Source organism: Amyelois transitella, chromosome 27 (genome assembly GCF_032362555.1).
Source record: "Amyelois transitella isolate CPQ chromosome 27, ilAmyTran1.1, whole genome shotgun sequence".
NCBI classification, from domain to species: Eukaryota; Metazoa; Arthropoda; class Insecta; order Lepidoptera; family Pyralidae; genus Amyelois; species Amyelois transitella.
The window spans coordinates 5,137,552-5,158,809 of record NC_083530.1 but is presented as its reverse complement, the minus strand read 5'-3'; the positions used below and the strand labels follow the sequence as shown (position 1 = coordinate 5,158,809).

At 36.8% G+C, this 21,258-nt stretch overlaps 2 protein-coding genes across 3 annotated transcripts in view; one reads left to right on the top strand and one right to left on the bottom strand.

Annotated features, from left to right (window-relative positions):
• LOC106130426 (heterogeneous nuclear ribonucleoprotein L) overlaps positions 1 to 21,258 on the bottom strand; it is a 276,610-nt gene that overhangs the window by 98,616 nt on the left and 156,736 nt on the right. The window lies entirely within an intron of this gene.
• LOC106130427 (uncharacterized) lies at positions 16,506 to 20,527 on the top strand. Of its 2 annotated transcripts, none has more exons than XM_060952093.1 (3): positions 16,506 to 17,122; positions 17,684 to 17,764; positions 17,899 to 20,527. In XM_060952093.1, exon 3 carries the CDS (start codon positions 19,135 to 19,137, stop codon positions 20,056 to 20,058), a length of 924 nt encoding a protein of 307 aa, XP_060808076.1. In that variant the 5' UTR covers positions 16,506 to 17,122; positions 17,684 to 17,764; positions 17,899 to 19,134; the 3' UTR covers positions 20,059 to 20,527. The 2 variants fall into 2 exon arrangements, with proteins under 2 accessions (XP_060808076.1, XP_013184719.2); XM_013329265.2 differs by having other exon boundaries at positions 17,856 to 20,527.

The following is a 21,258-nucleotide window of genomic DNA, read 5'->3' as shown; positions in this document are numbered from 1 at the left end:
CTAGGTGTTTTCCGCTTCGTTCTTTTGGGCATTTTAAGAAGTCGTTTCTTAGAAATCTTTTTTTGACACTTACATTTGAGATTTTTATCCCATATTATTGCCATTATCTTAAGATCTTTAAAGATATGACCACAACTCTAATGCTTTAAAACCAAAACAACGCTTTTAAATAGAATTGTAAAAGGAGTCAACAACTCAGCCTAGCGAAGTAATAAAACACTCAAAGTCATATAAAAACAAGCATAACACTGTACGGGATGAAAACGCGCGTACGGTATTACAACAGGATTCAGATGAAGGTACGCGTGTCTTAAACAGCTGTGTCTTCATTCACTTGCCGAGATGACGTAGTAAAAGAAACACCGACCAGAAGGTTAATTCAATGATTAAAAATAACTTAAATGATATTCTCCATAACCTTTACTGTAACACTACAAAAAAGGCCATGTTTTATTATATGGCTGGATGATGGAACTGAAATTCTGACACAGTGACCGCCAGCGCATCGCGTAAAAGATCCCAAGTTCATCGCTTGATTGACTTACTAAGAATTTTTCTTCTCTACCAAAACAGCCAGCATGCCCAAGAACTTCTTAACAGTAAAATATTTTACCGTACACAAGTTACAAATGTATTTAAAAAATGGTTGGAATACTTCAGAAATCATATAAACATAGGACTCTTAAGCGTTGTCTAGTAACATGTCATTGTAATTTGTATTGTGACTATTTGCTCTGTAAAGGAGAGTCTTAATAGTTAGTACTTTGTATGTGTGCAAATAGAATCAAAATAGATAGATCTTAATATCATAACATGTTAACTTCTAGTTATAGTGAGTAAAATGGTCAGTTTCATAAAATTGTTTCAAACTGTAGTGTTTCAACTTTTACCTTCTGATGATTTTATTTACTTGATTCCTAGATCAGACCCGCAGACACTTACCTGTAACAAAATAGATAAAACTTTAACAACATTAACTTTGTAAAGATATTGTGTGGCAGCACAGAAAAAACAATGACGTGATACTTTCGTTTATCTTCTTAAGTCCTGGTCACATCTCACCGCTCTGGAGAGGAGCCAGGGCTGCATCTGTGAGCATGATCTTACATACATACAATAGACACGTCTATATCACTTGCGGGGAGCCGACAGTCTGGAAAATACTGATAGACCACGTTCAGCTGTTTGGTTCAATGAAAGAATGGAGATCGCTATCCCATCGCCTGAAAGAAGAATCGCAAGGAAAGAGATTAAGTGGCCCTATTATTTTGTTCTATTGGTGCCGGGAACGACACGCCAGTTACGAAGCGGTTTTCATTTGAATTTCGCAATTTTTTTAAGGGCAAGTATACCCATATTTGATTATGATAACACAACCAGCCTGAATGTGTAAGTTTCATCACGCTCTTTTTCTCGTCGTAAGAGCACCTAACTGGTGCTCTTACGGTGAGAAAAAGCACATAATAATAAGGTATACCAGTGACTAACCAGATAAGAGTCATTTAGGTCGAGGTATGATTTGAACCTGTACCATCTAGCGCATCAAGCATTTTAATCTGGCACCTTTATGGTTTGACCACTAATGCTCTTTGCACGTTTCTTTCGTCTATAAACAATGCTATTAGTTAGCTGGATCCAGAAATATGATCAACAATGCCACTAATCTCTCCACATACAGAATTCATACTCTACAACCAGTTAGATCCGATTATGTCCCGAGTCTTTACCTGGAATTAGCAAGTGTTGTAGAGAATTCAAGATGCAAATACATTACATTGGAGCTGAAGAAGATAATACTAGTAAGTACATTGAACATATATTATTTAATCATCTTAATTGGTTATCGAGAAATCGTGATCAATGTCTTCATATAGAAATAACAACCTAATCTGCATGATTCTACCGATATTTTATATTTATTTTAACTTCATTGCTCAAAGTACAAATGTATAGCACAATTGGCCGACTTAATGCTAGAAGCATTATCTACCAGTTAACCATTGTCTGGGGTCCGACAGAGAACTTTATGGGGTTATATCAAATATACACATTGACTTTGAATTAATTAGTTTTTTTTTATTTTTTCAACATGTGAAAATCACGTCTGGTGTGGCCCTTTCCGTATTTTCAAGACTGAAAGGGCTCTGTCCCTGATTAAATTGAATTGAAACTGAATGATTAGAATAACTCGGAAATATCGACGCAGACTACAAATATTGTAAAAAAATCAGTTTAAAGATTTTATGCTTATTTAAAGTCTCTAATTTTCTAATACCAAATCCTGGCATCGACCACTGTCCTGTCTTTGACTGAGAATCATCAATTTTAAACCTGCTTCCTACACTCTCGTAACATCCGTACTCCACAGCTAAAGAGGCAAATCCGATTAGGAAGTGCGGGTTACCTCACGAGTGCATAATGCCGTCGCTACGTAAAGAACATGCAAATCTGTGTAATCATGCCATTGAAGATTCATTAGGAGCTCTGTGAGCTGTATGGTGCATCAATTTGAGATGTTCATTGCAGGCATGTAATCACGCCTCTTTTTCGGAGTAGTAGGCAGAGACTATTTTTTCAATTTCCGCAAATCCAATCAGCGTTAGACACGAAGAACATAAAGAAAATAGCTCAATCTGAATTCCTGATTTCCAAAAAAGATTACCTGCCAACCTAACTAAGATATCCAGACAAGCTTTGGAAAATAGGAATCGTTAAAAAAGAGTTCGATAAAATTAAGAGTTGCGTCAGAATATGCGTTGGTTAGTGTTCACCCTTCCACTGCGAATGGACGTTTTGTCAATTCTATTTCTATTTGCACTAATGTTGTTCTTCCATCTAACACTAAAGTTATGACAGTCTAAAATTTCGATCTCAACAAAAATGCGACTCAAAACAATATGGCCTCCGATTGGCGCGCAATTCGCTAACTGCACCGTTGCGTAACGGCAGGGCTTAATTACCGAGGAATGAATCGGTACAAACTGTGCCCAAATCGAGCTGTCACACGCCAATGATAAATGCGGTGTTGTACGACAAAATATGAGGTTTCGATTGCTGAAACAACATTTCCGCTACATACTCTGTAACTCGATACAGGCAGCTTCGGAAAAAAATTAGCAGCATCAGTAAACCTATCTATTTAAAATACATACATACATAAAATTACGCCTCTTTCCCGGAAGGGTAGGCAGAGACTACCTCATTCCACTTGAAATATTAAAATAGGAAAGTTAAATCACGTTGATTAGGAGGCATTAAACCCAGTGCTTAGTAAGATGGTTAATATCACGTGCAGTAAAGAGTTGCAGTAAATACTGGAAAAGTCTTTGTAAGGCTTCGACCTTTTAACTCCAAGAAATTTTCTTGTATAGAAACGCTATAAAAGGTTAGCCCACGCGAAATGCAGCTATTTTTATTATCCTACTTGAATAGAATGTCGTTCAACCTTATAATTAAGTATCGTGGGCAGTACTCGTACATATACTCTAAAACTGTATCCAAACGCTTCGCAAATCTTGCTTAACTTCAACTAACGGTAATTAACAACCATTCCGTATGATTTTCTATAGTGTCTCAAATCATATGAAACAAAAAAATAATCGTTCTGTCAGCACAGTTAAGTGAAAGCGAAAAAAGTCAGTCCGTGCCTGACGTCAGTGCCCGATGACCGTGCCTACCCTCCAGCGGTTTTTAAGTACTGGTCAAAACAAGAGACTTCACTTCATCTGCGTTGCATCATAAGGGAATTTTATATGTTCTTTGATTTTTATATAGAACAGTACAGACTGTGGATAAAGCTACTCTTTGTAATGATGCATTGTAGCACTGGGGAAAAAGAATTCAAGATACGCTTTGTACATCGATATTGAATAACATTACGTATGTTTCAAAAACAACGCTTTTGACGTGGAAGGTCTTTGAATATATAAATTCGAGTGGATTGAAACAAAATATGCATAAACAGCATACAACTTTCATATGAATAAATTCAAAAATTCTTTGCCGTGATTTGCATGGTGATCTTAGACTTCAATTGGGCCTGTTAAATTATTTCAATTAAATAAATACATCTTAAATCACAAACGGAATGTTAAATATCGATCCGTTCAGACAAATAATAACAAAAGCAATATAATTTTTAAGAACACATAGCACCGTTACCTACTTATATTAATCAAGCCTCTTTCCCGGAGGTAGGCAAAGACTATCTTTTTCCACTTGCCACGATCCCTACATCTTTCGTTTCATGCAAGCTCGATTTTGGATACTCTTGACTTGGTAAGTACTTAGCACAATTGCCTATTCGAAATCATCTAAGATGCAGTCCCTGGTGTGAAATCACACGTAGACATCTACACATAATCTATCTATCTAGACGACCGTCTATTCACTTGTCTATTGAATTCGGACAATCTCGCCAGCGGAATGGGCGAAGGAAGCTTGATTTACCTTGCATACGACCGGCAATATGTACAGAAAGGGTACCTTGACTATGGATCTTAAATGTCATTGAAGGGTTTCAAATTTGATTACAGTTGGCTAATACTGCTGGCTGAACGGTTGACTGCAGAAAACTGCAGAACTTCATATATTTTTCAATTTAAATTTAAACTTTTGTTTCATCTGTTTTAGCATCTGCAGCTGTGTTTCGGAACGTTGGATCCTCTTTCCGATCTCTATTTTTAAACTCTGATTTACTATTTGAAAAAAAAATCGGGTTATTATTTTCTCAAATACTCAATCTTCCAGATTTTTCTCAGCCCATTTAGTTAAGAGTACTTTAATAATTCAGTCTGCTTTCACGACATCCTTATTCTAGGCAATAACGATAGCTGCACAATCAGCTCACAAGAGCATTATTCTACTACAGCGTAATAACACCCAAGATGAGTGCTAGAAATACTAGAATGTTCTCAATGGAGCAATTATTAGACAACGTGACTTCAGCAACTGTTATAATAATCAGTGTCCGAAGACTCAAGACTGCTAGACCAAGGAAGAATAAGAACAACTTGCCCAAATTTATCGATTTTTCGACAATCGACAAATTTTATCGAATGTTACAAAATAATGTCTCACACATTATTTTGTCAAATTTAATAAAATTTTACATAATTAATTAAGGGCTGACCAACGTGTGCGATTGTATTGGTATTAATATGGCTAAAGCATTAATTTATTTGATTCAAGAAAATAAAAAACAAAAATGAAATTCAATTTCTTCATTTACATCGTCATTGTATTGTTAAACAGACAATACTCGAAAAAATATAAAAATGAATTCAATTACTAGTTATTTTTAAACTACATACAACGTAAAAAGCCGTATCTTTTAAAATAAACAAACAATTATTACTTACCTATTATGTTTAATTAAATCATCACAAAAGGCAGACTGGGCTTCCAAAACCATAATTACCTTCTTTATCTTTTAACAAAGGGAGTTCCCATTGATTCGACAAAGAAAACAGACTAATAAATTTCAAAATGATAATGGGGCTTTTCGTGAATGAACTTTTCACTGCCATGGCTTAGCGTTCTATTTGAATTGGTCAAATAAGACATTAATTATTTTGCTCTTTTATAAAAACTTGAAAAAATAAATACCTACCTGTTGCTACATTCATTCTTCCTACTAAATCTTACATATTATGAATGAATAATTTTGTAAAGATTTGTGGATGTGTCCTTATTTCGTTGTCATTTTGATGAAATTTGGTACATGGGTAAAAATATAACATAGAATAATATATCAAGATCTTTTATCTCGAAATTCCCACGAGAGCAAAGCGGGGCGTGGCTGGTACATGTTACTGAATTAACTGAAATTTTGATACGATCGGAAGGAGGTTGATCCCGTAATCCGATGGCATGTATAGTATTATATAGTGAATGAATCGATCAACTAATATATTTTTTTGTGAAAACAAGTGACGACTTACCATGAAGTCCACCAAACATACACCTGACGCGCTCTATAATCATAAATCAATAAATTACACAGATTGAGTTAGCCTCGATGTAAGTTCGAAACTTGTGTTACAAGATACTAACTCAACGATACTATATTTTATAATAAATACGTATATAGATAAACATCCAAGACCCAGGCCAATCAGAGAAAGTTCGTTTCTCATCATGCCCTGGCCGGGATTCGAACCCGGGACCTCCGGTGACACAGACAAGCGCACTACCGCTGCGCCACAGAGGCCGTCAAGTCAATTTAGTCCGCCAATAAAATTTATCAAAGCTGCAGGAATCTCATGTTAGTAAAATTTTGTTCTTTATTTAAAGTAGCTTGAAAACAAAACGCTGGACATCCCTAATTCCACATACGAAACAGATACGGGCAGCTCGCTAGAAACCCGGCACCGCTCTAATCCAATCGGATGTCCTGATTTGAATATCGAAGTGTCCTGTTCTATTTAAATCCAATGGAGTGGATTTTGTTTGAAACTCAATGCTGGCCGATTGGTCGATGTGTTTCCTCTGAAAATTTGTTGCATGAAAAGAAACGCGTTTAACACTCGTTATGATAGGCATGATGAGATCGTGAAAAAAAAAGCCTTAAAGTTAAATAAAAATAACCTCTATTTATATTCATTTCCTTTTATTTTCACGCAGTACCTTTGTAGTAAAGAAGGGTAAATAAAAAGTAAACATTATGTTACTTACTTCGCAGGAAAAATCGTTGAAAGCGGTTGTATAAAGAGATTTCTTGAAAGCCCAATTCATTGGTAATAAATAAGGGCAAGATTCTGAAACGTAATTTAACACATGATTCTATTGAAAGAATCTACAAAAATGTATGAGCAAATTCTCACGTTATGTTAAAAATTAAAAATAAAAGAGAAGTAGAATAAAACAACTTAAATGAGTTCTGCCGTAGGAAGAGATTTTAAATTCCTAAAAAGAAGTAGTCCCAAGCAGAAGGCCTATCCGTACCAGAAAATACGCCACTATAGTGAGAAGATATAAAACGTACAAAAAGTTCTACACACGACATCGTGAGAAAATTCTTGACACAATGAGTGAATTAATAATTAGAATTATTTATTTTATTCATTGGCAAGCCAAGGGTTTTTTAGTACATCTAATAATTAATCTAACCATGTACACAATACATATCACACATTTAGACCCATTTGCTTTGCGTCTAAATACATTAGTACTAAATGTGGGACAAGACATCAACATACAAACGACTAATGCACCGTATTAAATTTCATAATGCATTGTTTGACATTTGAAACCGTTAATTTGAATTGACGAAAACAAAATGGCGCCCGTTTTGGCGGGCTTTCAAGTCGCTCGTCCATTGTTTGTTGTAATTGTGAGGCAATAATTGCTATTACATCTGTTATTTCGTACCATTTACATTCCAAATGACTTGATTAGATAATAAATCCTTCAGATTTTGATTTTTGTAAAATGTTAACATTTGTTTGTCTTTTAATTTAACTATGTTCAAGTTTAACTAATAAATTGACTTTCATTCAAAGCTAGCAAAATCTAACAATTTAACCACTATCGAAAATATCAAGCAAATACATCTCGTCTTTATACATTTATAGGTAGGCAGAGCCAACGGTCTCATAATTACACAAGGTACGTTCGTTACGTAATCACATTCAGCTTTATTTAATGATGGCTTCAGAAGCCTTTTTCTGGATTGACTTTTACAATCTGCACGATAAAAGAAGAAGCATACGCTATGTTTAAGACTTGGACAGCAGATTCAAACTATCATCACTAATCAACACAAACTTTCAAAGTATCCCTTTCAAACACACATGCATGTAATTCAGTACTCACTTTCTATCTAACTGGCTTAGTAGCGCACTTTGTTTAAGCTACTTGTGGCTAAGCAGAAAACAGTTAAGTCGCACAAAGTCCTATAAGCTGGTTGGGGTCAGAGTGTTTTTGTGTGTTTTAGAACTTTGTGCAATTAATGTGGACAAATTTCATAAGGTCTGTCCGGTGTTTTATTTCAGCGAGTTTTGAAAGCGTTAAATATAAACTTGCTCTTGCTTATACATACACTAGCTTTTCCCCGCAGCTTTTAATTAAGTGTCATCTACAATAACCGACGAATTTAACACCATCTACAAAAAAAGCGATAAAATTAGCACCTCCTATAAAAAGAAACGAATTAAACGCCATCTACAAAAAGCGACGAATCGAGCGCCAGTTACAAATGAATACAGGATTTTTGCAAATCCTACAGGAACTATAGGTTTTACCGGGATGCAAGCATGCGTCCTTCTCCATACTCTTTAATTATATATTCGCGAAATTCGCAAATTCGCAAAACAAACAGATAAACAAAAAGATAATTATATTAGATGGGATACACAATGGCTACGAATAAGTTGTGTGCTACGGTTCGTAGCTGCTACAGTTCACAATAGCTAATGCTCGTAGCTCACAACTCGTTCGTAGCATATTATCCATCCATATACATACATATATGGATGAATAGGTACACACATATAATAAAATAGTAAGTGTGACCGATACTTGAAAGGTATTGACAAAAAATCGATATCATGACCAACATAAGCTAAAAATATGATTTTCAGCATTACTGTCTGTATGTTTGTGCGCACAAAACTATTGATTCGATTTGAATGCAGTTTTTTAGATGTGTTTGACTTGGCCAAACTTAAAAAGTGTTATACAATAATTTCTCCTTTCTTTTCCAAATTTATAACATCAGAGTTTGATGAAATTTAGTAAATGAAGTAGAGAGATGACATAATGTATATCTAAGTTATATTTAATGCGTATAATCACTAACTTATCCTCTTACGATGATAAAAAATGAAAATAGGGTAGTTTCACAAAACTCAAAAACTATTATTGACTGGACGATTTAATGTTGTAATTGAGATATCTCCAACACGCGTGTGCGAATTGTGCCCTTTTATCCCGAACCAGCAAGTGTAAGCATCCGGTCGACTCCGACGTCGCCCGAGCCAATTTCCGGCTATTGCGACAACACGACCGACGTGAAGTATCGACCATAGACATAGATATAGTTAGATCCTGCGAGTGTGCAAAATTGTTAAACAAAAGGTTGACAAATTAAAATTTTCTGAACTGTGGTTTCCGGCGGTTGTGGGCTACCAACTTGTCACTATTTACTATATTGTTGGCTCTAGTCTACTCCGAAAAGGATATAGACGTGATTATATGTATGTTTGTTTGTATGTGAAACAGTTCGGTTCCCGTACGTAGCATTTTGTTTGCAGGGCTAGGTTGACTTTACAATAAATTGAAAAGTCTTGGTTATTGTTAAGCAAGAACTTGCGTCATCTACCAAGATCTATGTCTATGGTGTGAACACAAAGGCGGCACTCCATCAACTTATCGAATTACCACTCGTATATGTTACTGTTGGATGGCCAAGAGTTATGTATAGGTATTAGGTAGCAAAAACATTTTTGATATTGTAGCATGTAAATTGTACACCCCTAGACAAAAAAGACACTATATGCCAATTCCCAAATCTCTAGTAAGTACTAAGTATCTGTGCGTAGATTAATCAGTGTCCTATTTTTAAGCCCCGACGGAAAAAGAGAGGTGCTATAAGGTTGACGTATTTATTTGTCTGTCTGTGGCATGTCAGCTCACAAACGGATGAAGCGGCAAGTAAAGCTGCGGGTGAAAGCTAGTTTTATGTATTATTTAAACTCTGTTAGTCACATGTTTTCTACGTAGTGGCGTGTGTATGTCAGTAGTTATCACATTTTCTAGATAATTATTTATCACATACTGGAACATTCAAGCTTATATCAGATTTCCTGGTGGTACATGTAGGTACACGTATAACGCCGTAACACGCTGCCGTCACGTCGTCCCGTTATTGTGGTTAGCTCGACACGTGTTCACACATTTTGGACGCGCAACACGTAACGTAATGTAGCCGGTTTGATAATGTAGCTGCAAATATAAGTTATACGGATTCATAGAGTTTATAATTCACTTGCCGTTACGGGGTTTTACTGCAGAACAAAAGAGAGATAACTATTTAAGATATATACATGCATACATATGGTCACGTCTATATCCTTTGCGGGGTAGACAGAGCCAACAGTCTTGAAAATACTGAATGGCCACGTTCAGCTGTTTGGCTTTAAGATGGAATTGAGATTCAAATAGTGACAGGTTGCTAGCCCATCGCCTAAAAGAAGAATCCCAAGTTTATAAGCCTACCCTTTAGTCGCCTTTTACGACATCCATGGGAAAGAGATGGAGTGGTCCTAAGAGAGATAACTTTTAAATATAATATATAAAATAAAATATGTATGACACGTTTGTTTCAGCAGCACATATGTCTTCTTTCGCTTGACCCACATTCATCACGTAGGCGTATGTTTAGGTTACTTCTGACCTTACGTTTCGCCAGGACGTCTTCCATTTCTAGGCCTTCACAAAAAGTAAGAATAACATCAATTAAATAAATAAACTGAACCGAAATATAGAACAATAAATGGACGTTTAAAATTGTAATTTTAAAAATTGAAGTCTGTATCATGAATGTTACCGCAACATAAACGTTCGGATTCAAATTTTTTATGAATTATTATGGGACACTTCATATCACTTAATAATTGTCATATCTTTTAGTTTCACAACATTGGTTGACGTCAAATAAATTACTTAAAACTTAGTTTACTGCCTCTTCCAAAGCGTCAGTGCAGAAGAAGCGGTAAGAGGTGGACGAAAGAATACATTTCATACATCGAGCGTTCATAGATCAAGGATCACAAAAAATAACAAAGTATTCGGAACAATAATAATATTTCCTGTTTAATAATTCTCACTTCGCAAATATGTAAACGCATTTTTTAAAACGAAGCTTTACATACACAAATACAGCATTATTTCTTTATTTTATTTAAAAGCTCTCTAGACAGTGAACCGTCATAAATTAGCATAAAGCTTGCCGGTGCACGCAGATTAAGCCTGAAACACGTTAAGCTCAGATTAGTGGTAACCACAGGAGCTTTCGTTGGAATGACCTAACGTCACTATTAATTAAGTATTTCTTGACTTCATAGTAAACATATGATTGCTTTTTTTAAGATGAAAAATATATGTTTATTGTTTTAGGAATGTGTTTGACTACATATGAATAATCACGCCTACACATCGCCTCTACTTTTAGTTAAGAGTACCCGAAACCAACAAGCATAAATGAAAGAGTTATAAATTTGGATGAAGCGAAAGAATTATGCAAGGATCGTGGTGGAAAGATGGAGTCTACCTACCCCCCCCGGGAAAGATGCGTGATTTTATGTAAGTGTATGTACGCCTCTTTCTCTCTTTCAGTATTGCTATATGACTATTAATTAACCTTTAGGTATATACAAGTTAGTAACTTCAAGGAACTCTTGTTCGACATAATAAATTAACTCCAAAATTGCTTTTTGTTATTATTGGATATCATAATTAAATACACACAATATAACAAACAACATTAGTTGAAAATGGAAGACCAAAATCGTGAATATTCGAGTATTTGCCTTCTAAATGAAACATACATGTCACGTCAATATCTCTTACAGGAAAGACAGAGCCAACAGTCTTGAGACCGCGGAGAGGCCACGTTCCGCTGTATGGCTAAATGATGGGATAGACATTTAAATAGTGACAGGTTGCTAGCCTATCGCCTACAAGAAGAATCCCAAGTTTATAAGCCTATCCCCCTAGACGTCTTTTACGACATCTATGGGGAAAAATGGAGTGCTTTTATTCTAAAGTTCCGAAAACCAAACGGTATATGAAACGACCAATATGCACTTTAACCACTGCGCCACAGAGAATTTCCTATGTAAGTATTATGAAGAGAACCAAGGGATAAAGGGTTAAAATAAAACTAGACAGAGAATTGTAATACCTCACTTTCTTGAGACCATTAGTACAAGGCTAATCCAGTTTCGAGTTCATTAGAATCCTGGCAAAATGGAAGCTTTGTACTTTAATACCTTTTACAAAAAGGTTACAGATTTATTCATGTTTTAATTCATTTTCTGAATAATGTTGTTTTTTGCCTCGGCTTTCTTTGCATATTATAGCGATTATCTCATAAATCCCACGGACTAAGATTAAATGATAAGCTTATATACCTGGGATTCTTCTTTTAGTCGATGGGTTAGCAACCTGTCACTATTTGAGTCTCAATTCCATCATTTAACTGGAGTGGTCCTATTCTTTTTTCTATTGGTTTTACTTTATTTATTTATTTATTTATTTAAACTTCATGCACGTAAAATGTACAACAGGTGGACTTAATGCCACAAGGCATTCTCTGCCAGTCGAACCTTTGGACCAAACTGAGATGGAAGTACGGGTAGTGCGATAACGGTAAAAAAAAAATATATAAATATAAATAATAATAGGTTACTTAATACACTTGCATATAATATATTACAAACATAAGTATGACTATATATATATATATACTCCATATAAAATAAACATACATATACTACATACATTGGATGATTGTGTAAAGTTAAAGGAAATCTACTTTAAAAAATAATGAAAAAAAAACGGGTCCCTTAATACGATTTTTGTCTCATTTTCTTTTATAGAAGTCTTTAAACACTCAAGCAAACTTTTTAAAATTAATTCCAAAATATGATTGTCAAGTTGGCAACGACCTCGTTAGCAAAAATAAGTGACAAACTTTGCTCAAAGTTCTTTAAAGTTCGTGAAGGGCGTGAATTCGTTACTTTTTCGCGAAATTAAAATAACGCTCTTGCCCTTGTCGTGTCGTGTCGATAACTATCGGCACTTCACAACAGGGCCAATCTCTCTTTTCCATGGGTGTCGTAACAGACGACCAAGGGACCATCCATGCCGGTCTGGTAGCAAAGAAAAACACTAGCGCCGTCCAACTGAACGTGTATATATGTATGTATCTCACGCAAGAATCTTACCTAGCACGTCCAATATCCAATGGGTTACTTAACTTTAACTAAGGTATAAAGGTACCTCCACACTGTAGCAAGGTAAGTAAGACTAACAGCCGAATGTGGCCTTTAAGTCTTTTTAAGATTAATGGCTCTGTCTACCCCGCGAGGGATAAAGACGTGACTATATGTATGTATGTATAATAGCAAGGTAAGGTATATAGGTACTTCCATACCGGAGTAGTGTGAGGTATAAAGGTACCTCCACACTGGTTTCCGCACACGTCAGACGGTTTATCACCGCACAATAAGACACAATGGCGGCCGCACATTAACAAGCCAATAAATCTTTGGAGTCCGGAGACAGATCTTCACCGTAACGTAAGGGCGTATTCACAAATAAAACTGAATATTTTGCCGGATAGCAAGAAATCTATTTAACCAGTTGTTCGCAGCAAACTAAGACCTCTCCCAAACAGCTAAAATGCTTACAAAATTCTGAATATCTCAAAAAGTACTTAATCGATATTAAAATTATATTGCCAGATATAATAATGTAATAAGGAATAATATAAATAAATAATAACCTTTTCTTAATAATCATCATTGTTTTACTATAACCTAACAAACAATAAAATCTAATATAATCTATCTATAATCTTATAAATTGAGCAGGTGGTGTTTTAGCACGGTAAGAGTCCGGCACTACCTGGGTCCTCCTTCCCAGGCTGTCCATGATGGATTTCACCACCTGCTCATGTAAATAAATAAAAAAATAAAAAAAAAACAAACAATATAAATGCGAAAGTAAGTTTGTTTGCCACACCCCTTCAGGCATTATCTACCGCACCAATTTTCTTGAAATTTTCCATTCATAAAAACGATAGGTCTGTGAAATTGTGAAAAACCTATATTCTTTTGAAGGTGGTGCTAAACTCGCGCGGGCGTATATATATTTACTAAATCAATCAAAAGCTGGTACTTTACTTTTAATCTAGTAGAAATATTATGACGAAATAAATGACAATGGCAACTAATCTTACGAGGCGGATGGCGTAACAAAATCGTGAAAACTTGGGTCAAATCTCTTCATATAACGTTCAAACACTGAAATGTCGTAACCATTTTATTTCTAGGTATACGAGTAATGTTCCCCATTATAATATCAAAGTAGTTATTATTCATTCGACAAAACAATTACAACAAACAAAATGAGTACTAAACATTCCGTGTAAACTGCCCCCTGGGGTGATACAATCTGACATTGTGACATTAGCCTAATCTAAGGGCGAGCGCAGACCAGTAATTTATACGTCCGCCTCTCGCAACGTTTCCGACGCGTTTCCGCCGCGCGGTGTACGGTGACCGCAGGCGTTAAATTGAGCCGTTATAATTTAATTAACTTGTTTTTCACACTAATAAATTAGTTGATTCAACTTTGTTTAAACTTTATTGCTGTGAAATTCTGATCGTTTATTTTTTCTTTAAATATTTTCCTTTGTTATGACTTATCCGGTTCCAGAATTTCGGTTTAGGTACCTATGTCTGCGAACCAAGACTAGGTACGCCAATAATTACACGAAGAGAATCCTGTGTGATCTGAGAGATCCTGTTTACAGACGAACCTTATCCAACTTTGATTACTCCCATTTCTCAGTCGCCTTTCGTAACATCTAATAGAAAGAGTTAATGTGGTAAACATTCACTTGGCGTTATTCCCGATTCTTTCTTTACCTGTCTAGTGAGCTTAGGATCCGTCAGTGACCAAGATCTTCATAATTCATAGCTCCTGGTATTTACATTAGCCATAAGTACATAAAGGAGTTAGAGAGTCATCCTGAAGTAGGAAAGCCGGTTTTTTACACAACTCCACCGCCACTCCCGTCTGACCTCCGCAATCTTGCAGGGGAACATAAGGGATTGGTCTATTTATTTATTTTATCGTGTAAATGGCCGAAAACTGAATGGACTCAGAACGATGCAATATCCATGGCCTTCTAAGTGGACGCAGCCTAATCACTATTGGACATGCACCTGGGACGGTAGATTGGACAGGCTATCGTCTGCACGCGACTAAAGACAAACCAAGTATTAAGAGAAATCCCGCTTTCTTTATATCATGCGACGGTCACCATTAAAAGTCCATTTATTCTTAAGGCTCATGAGTTCATAGTTCAAATAGGGACAAGTTTGTCACTATACATACATATATACATACATAAAATAACGTCTCTTTCCCGGAGGGGTAGGCAGAGACTACCTCTTGCCACGAGCTCTGCACACTTCCTTCGCTTCATCCACATTCATAACTCTCTTCATGCAAGCTCGGCGGTTTCGGGTACTCTTGACCTTATACTCTTTGTCACTATTTGAATTTAAATTCTACCATTGAGCCAAACAGCTGAACGTGGTCTATCAGTCTTGTCAGAACTGGATGTCCATTTGACATATTTTTCTTTGCTGATACCGGATGACAGTTTCGAATTTTAGATCAGGTCACGTGTCCTGACGAGAGGTTAATATTTTTTATCAAACACAAAAAGTGCACAAAGCTGCCAAAGAACTTTTCACTTCAAAAATTTTTGTAAATTTCGAGTCATTTGAACTCAACAAGAAGTTAAATATTTAACCAGCTTCCAAAAAGGGAGTATCTATATCTTCGAAATTACTTCCCGAGTCAAGTTTACAGGGAATATTTGCTTAGTGAAATCGAGATTTACATTTGACCTCAACGGAGCAAATAAAACCCCAATACACTTAGGGGGGACCGTTTGTACCTTCCTTCCTTTATAGTCGTTAATACCGCTTAGAGTAAGGAATATATTTGTAGAGTGCGCATATGAGTTCTATTTAACTTTATAGTTATCATCTCTAGTTCATGGCATTGAGTTTGTCGAAGAGGAAAATAAAAGGAAGGATATAGGTTTGAAGACGGGTTCCTCTCCAGAGTGGTGAGGATGCAACCGGGACTAAAGCCAGGAGGAAGAAGAATAGGTTAGAAGACGAATGAACACAGCAGAACCACCAAATCAAAGAACTAAGCATTTGCTGATCACATACATACTTTACATACACTCAAACCAATGTAGATAATTGAGAAAAATCGGAACACATTAAAATAACCATACATAAAAACTGATGAGCAGATCTTAGCTTCAACTTATTCAAAAGCTGAGCGCTCTCAGCCAGGCGATACTTACTCTAAGTTAATACCCTTCTAGTATGCTAAGGGAAACGATTGTGATATCCGTACCCCATTATCTGCTCCGTAACAACTGTTTACATCTTGTTACTACGGTAAGGAACTGTAACGGTTACTTTTTCGATTAACATGAATCTTAATTAAATGTAATGCACCGACTCCGCCAGGTCTAAGGCCAAAACAAAAATACCTGGCTTGGCGTCGTGAAAGATGATAACTATACGTACCAAAAGTCTTCAAACTGAATTTGAAATTGAACTTAAAAGTGACGGAAGACGGACCTCAGGCCCCGAAGCATAGTGGCGAAGTCTGCAACTGGTGATCACACGCTCGGATAATAGAGAGAAAGATAAATATTAATTAAGCAATTTTATTATTAGGGAGCGTTCAAGTATTACGTAACGCAATTAGGGGGGAGGGGGGGTCTCGTGAAACGTTACGATGCGTTACAAGGGCGGGAGGGGTCTTTCTTACAACACGTTACGTAACATTGTTTTTCTTAAATAAAAAATTAGGGAATTAAAACTCCCAAGTTGGCAACCCATTTACGTTTTACGGGGAATCCCTCGATTGTATATTCTGGTCGTCAATTTTACTTTGTTCTCGCAAGTTGGCAAACCTTTTCGTTTATATTTCACGGGGAATCCCTAGATTGTATTGTACGGCATTTAATGTTGTTTTCGTTGTCAGTATTTGTTAGTGTTTATGCAGAAGCACATTGCTGTAGTCGGTGTTATTAAAGTGAGTTCATAGTGTTCATACTGTAATGTCGTCAAAAGAGGGAGAGTTGTATCATCAGTTGTTCTTGGCCTATAAAGGCTCTAATGCTGCCTTGCCAGCGCAACTGTGTCAAAAAAATGCCAACGCAATTTGGAAAACGGCTAAAGAAAAACTAAAAAATAAAGAAAAGTTTATAAAACATATAAATGATGTTATACGAGAGTTGAAGGTGAAGGCCACGAAGGAGAAAGCAAAAATGCTTAGTTATTTTACACAGGTAAGTTTACTGCTAAAATGTAATAATGACATAAGTATTATATACACCGTGTTCGGGACGATATACCTACATTGACTTCAGAATGTTGTTAAGACCATTGAAATGATGAATGAATGATGATTTTTTATATACAATTTTATGAATTTTAACTTTTTTCGATTTGCAAACAAACTAAATACTAGGATATAATTTATGTTATGTGTATTACTGTTTACCTTATTCAACATGTATCTTTCAAAACTTCTTGACGTATCTAAACAATGTTTTCTTCGGTACCATAGCAACAACCGGTATCCAAGAAGATTTACATTGTCATCATTTGTAGAGAGGATAAAGAGTCTTCCTCACTGTACAACTCAATTAAATTTATTAAACTTAAATTGTCAATAACTTCAAAACTAACCATATAAAAGTACTACTTCCTTTGCACGATATGTTGATCAAGTGCTATAGAACCATTTTGCAAAGTTAATGTATATCCTCCCGAACACGGGGTATAGTATGTAATCCAAACCTTGATTTTTTATAAAAGAACTGGTCATAAGTATTATATATTTCTAGCTACCTATGAAAACATCAAGCACGCCAGCAACACTAAGGCCCAATGTTCCCTCGACTTCGCGTGCTCTTCAACGAAAACAGGTGCATTTGCTTGTATATGTTGTATATTATGTTCTTTTTTATCGCATGTTAATACATCGCTATTCCTAATTTATTTTTTCTTGGTCTATAGGATGCGGATTTTGTAGCTTCATCCACGTGTTCATCTCTTATAGAATCGATTGTCGCAGTCGCTGGACAAGAAAGCACTACCGTCAAACGAAAGATGAGCGACGGCGACGATGAGCAAACACGAAAAAAACCACACACGACTTTGATTGATTCAGGCATCACTAAAAATGTTCCAAGCAAACCGGCTCAAGAAACTCTTATGAAGAAAATTGGTCTACTGCAACAGAGAATAAATGTTCTTACTGAAGCAAGGGACACTGGTATAGCCAAAGATGATGTTCACAACGAAATAAAAAAACTACGCAAAGAGTTGAAAGAAGAAGAGAAATGTTTAAAGAAAAAAAGAGACTCTGCTAAGCGTGCAAAAAAGTTTCGAGCCAAAGAAAAACTGGAGAAAACTGAACGTCAGAGAAACAATCCTGCTGCAACACAACCTCGAACTGGCCCTGGACAGCCCCCTTTAGTTGACTCGCAACCTGCTCTCCTAGAGACCATAATTAATATTGCTATTCATGGCAGCGCAGCTGATGAACGCCGCCGAACAGAGATGATTAGGAGTTGTCTCACTCTGTCCGACCTGCATGAAAGGCTGTTGTTAATGGGATTCCAAATTTCTCGAAGCGGCACATATCTTCATTTACTTCCACGCATTTCTAACACTCAAGAGGGAAGAAGGCACGTATGTACCGTACCCGTAAAGTTAGCAAGACCACAGACCGAGATGCACAAAAAACACGAGGACGGGGAATTTTGCACTGCTACAATCAGGTCACTGGAATCTCTCGCGTCGCTTCTGGGACCGCAGTAAGTATTCGTTCTCTCACAAGACGATAAGGCACGTGTACCAATAGGTTTACCAGCAGTGAAAAGTCAGAGCCCTCTTTTAATGCATATGGAATACAGAATACTTTTACCTGATCATGACTGGGTCGTGGCAGAGCGGCACAAACTTATTCCTTCTGTATACGCCGGCATCAACGTGGAACCTAACAGTTTCGGTAAGGAAGAAGCTGTTGGGTACAGCGGACCGACACACATATCCATAAGGAGCGGGAAACATACATCCTCCACAGCGAACACTCATGCTTATGATTTCGAATCACTTTTATCAATACCGTCATTCAAACCCTTAATGATGACAGAAACGAATACCGTGAAGCCGGTGATCATCATCTTCGTAGATGGTGGGCCGGACGAAAACCCACGTTATCGCAAAGTTAAGAACTTTGCAATTGAACACTTTAAAAAATACAACCTGGACGCCCTGTTTATAGCGACTAATGCTCCTGGGCGGAGCGCATATAACCGAGTTGAGCGTCGGATGGCTCCCCTCAGCAAACGACTGGCCTGCCAGTCGGCCAGGTGACGCCTGCGTCATTCTGCCTCATGAACATTTTGGTTCATATCTCGACGACAAAGGAATGACTATGGATGATGATTTGGAAAAACGCAATTTTCAGCACGCTGGGGAAACACTTGCAGAAGTGTGGAGAGAAATGAAAATTGATAATTACGACGTTTCGGCGGAGTATAGACAGCCCGAAGATAGCATGCAGGACCCAGCCGAACCAAATCTAGCGTGGTATAGCGTTCACGTCCGTGAATCGCAATATTTCTTACAGGTTATAAAATGCGCGGATGAATCCTGCTGTTCACCACCGAGAAGTGCATTGAAATCTGTGTTTGCGGATACTTTCATGCCGCCACCTTGTCCAATAATTCAAACCCCAAGCAACCTCGTAGTACCCAGTTTGCTAGACAAAGGAACGTCAAAATTTTCGCCACTTCTTGTGAGATTGTCCGTTGATCTGTCACCTCCTCTAGAAGGGTTTAAGCAGATGCCTTACGATTTCTTTTGTCCATCTGTACAATCCGACCTAAAGAAAAAAGTATGTCCAACCTGTGGGATCTATTTCACATCTCACAAGAGTGTTCAAATGCACTGTCGTGACGTGCATGGCAAGACTGTCCCAGACCATTGTGAAACTAGAGTACGGCCACAGCGCCTTGCTGCCAGAAGGGCGAATGAGCTTCTCTGCATTGTGCGTCGTTATGAAACATCGTCTGAGGATGCTGACTGGATCGACGAAGACGAAATCGATGCAAGTGGCTTAACAATTCCAGAACCGTCTTCGTCTGCACTCCAAGTGCCAGTGATGAAAGAATCGGAATGGCTAGCAAACCCGTGGACAGAGGAGCATTAATTTCAATCCAATTGTTTTCATAGACCTATTTAGATACTTGGTTAATAGTTGATTATTTTTTTGATTTTGTTAAGAATACGATTTTATTTCGAATAAAATGATTAATTTTAGTTGGGTTTCTGTTTTTAATTGCATTGTCAAAGGTTAAAATAAAAATGTTATTTTATTTCAAGAGTTTATTATTGTGTAAAGCCAAAAATTTATAAAAAATAAACAAAATACGCAGGTGGTGCGGATTAAAAATCTCTTGTTTTATTTAGTATTATTACCGCAAAGGCAATTAAAAGTATACCAAGGATAAAAACTATAACATAACTTTTTGCAACTTTAGGGTAAAAATGGTCACTTGAGTGTTACGTAACGTTTAGAGAGGGGGGGGAGGGATACAGAAAAACGTTACGGTGCGTTACAAGGGGGGGAGGAGGGGTCAAAAATCTTCAAAAATTGCGTTACGTAATACTTGAACGCTCCCTTACAAGAATAGCCCGCGAATCCTTTTTTTTTAATTCACAACAGAAATATTCAAGCGATCTCCAAGATCATACTAATATTGTAAAGAGGTAAAGTTTGCAACATTGTTTTTTTATTTTATGTGGACTAATCATTAGAAAAACTGAACCGATCGTGGAAATTCTTTCACCGTTAAAAAGATACATTATCTGCGGCTGTTATAGGCTATGTACATTCAACGAGCAAAGCCGTGGCGGGAAGCTAGTTTTATAAAATATAAAAATGATATAGTTAACTACGGAATCAGCCTACTATCGATAGTTACCAAAATTGCATCTATATATTGCATTATACGTCATGTCTGTTGCATCGACACGACAATCGCCAAGCGTGAAACTAGTTTCTGATAGTTCGATTGCAGTGTCAAAGGTCGGATGATTCATGCATTTGATGTTCAGAAATATTTTGAAACTGACAAATCGGCGAAAACTAGGGAAACTGCCGTGGTTATGCAATACTGCATAACCGGAATGAAACATACAACAACATTATCACGTCTACACCCCCTGCGGGGTAGATAATGCCAACAGTCTGGAAAAGACACGAAAGGCCACGTTCAGCTGTATGGCTTTATAATGGAATTGAGATTAAAATAGTGCTAGCACATTGCCTAAAAGAAGTTTATTTTCCGGTGACATATAACCGCATAGTCCAAATCGCTGGGCTTAAGATTTGTAATTATTCATATAG

Coding starts and splice junctions, on each gene's coding strand:
- LOC106130427 (XM_013329265.2), top strand. CDS start 16,892: ATGTCGTCAAAAGAGGGAGAGTTGTATCATCAGTTGTTCTTGGCCTAT. Junction 17,123..17,683: donor TGCTTAGTTATTTTACACAG/GTAAGTTTACTG, acceptor ATATATTTCTAG/CTACCTATGAAAACATCAAG. Junction 17,765..17,855: donor GTGCTCTTCAACGAAAACAG/GTGCATTTGCTT, acceptor CTTGGTCTATAG/GATGCGGATTTTGTAGCTTC.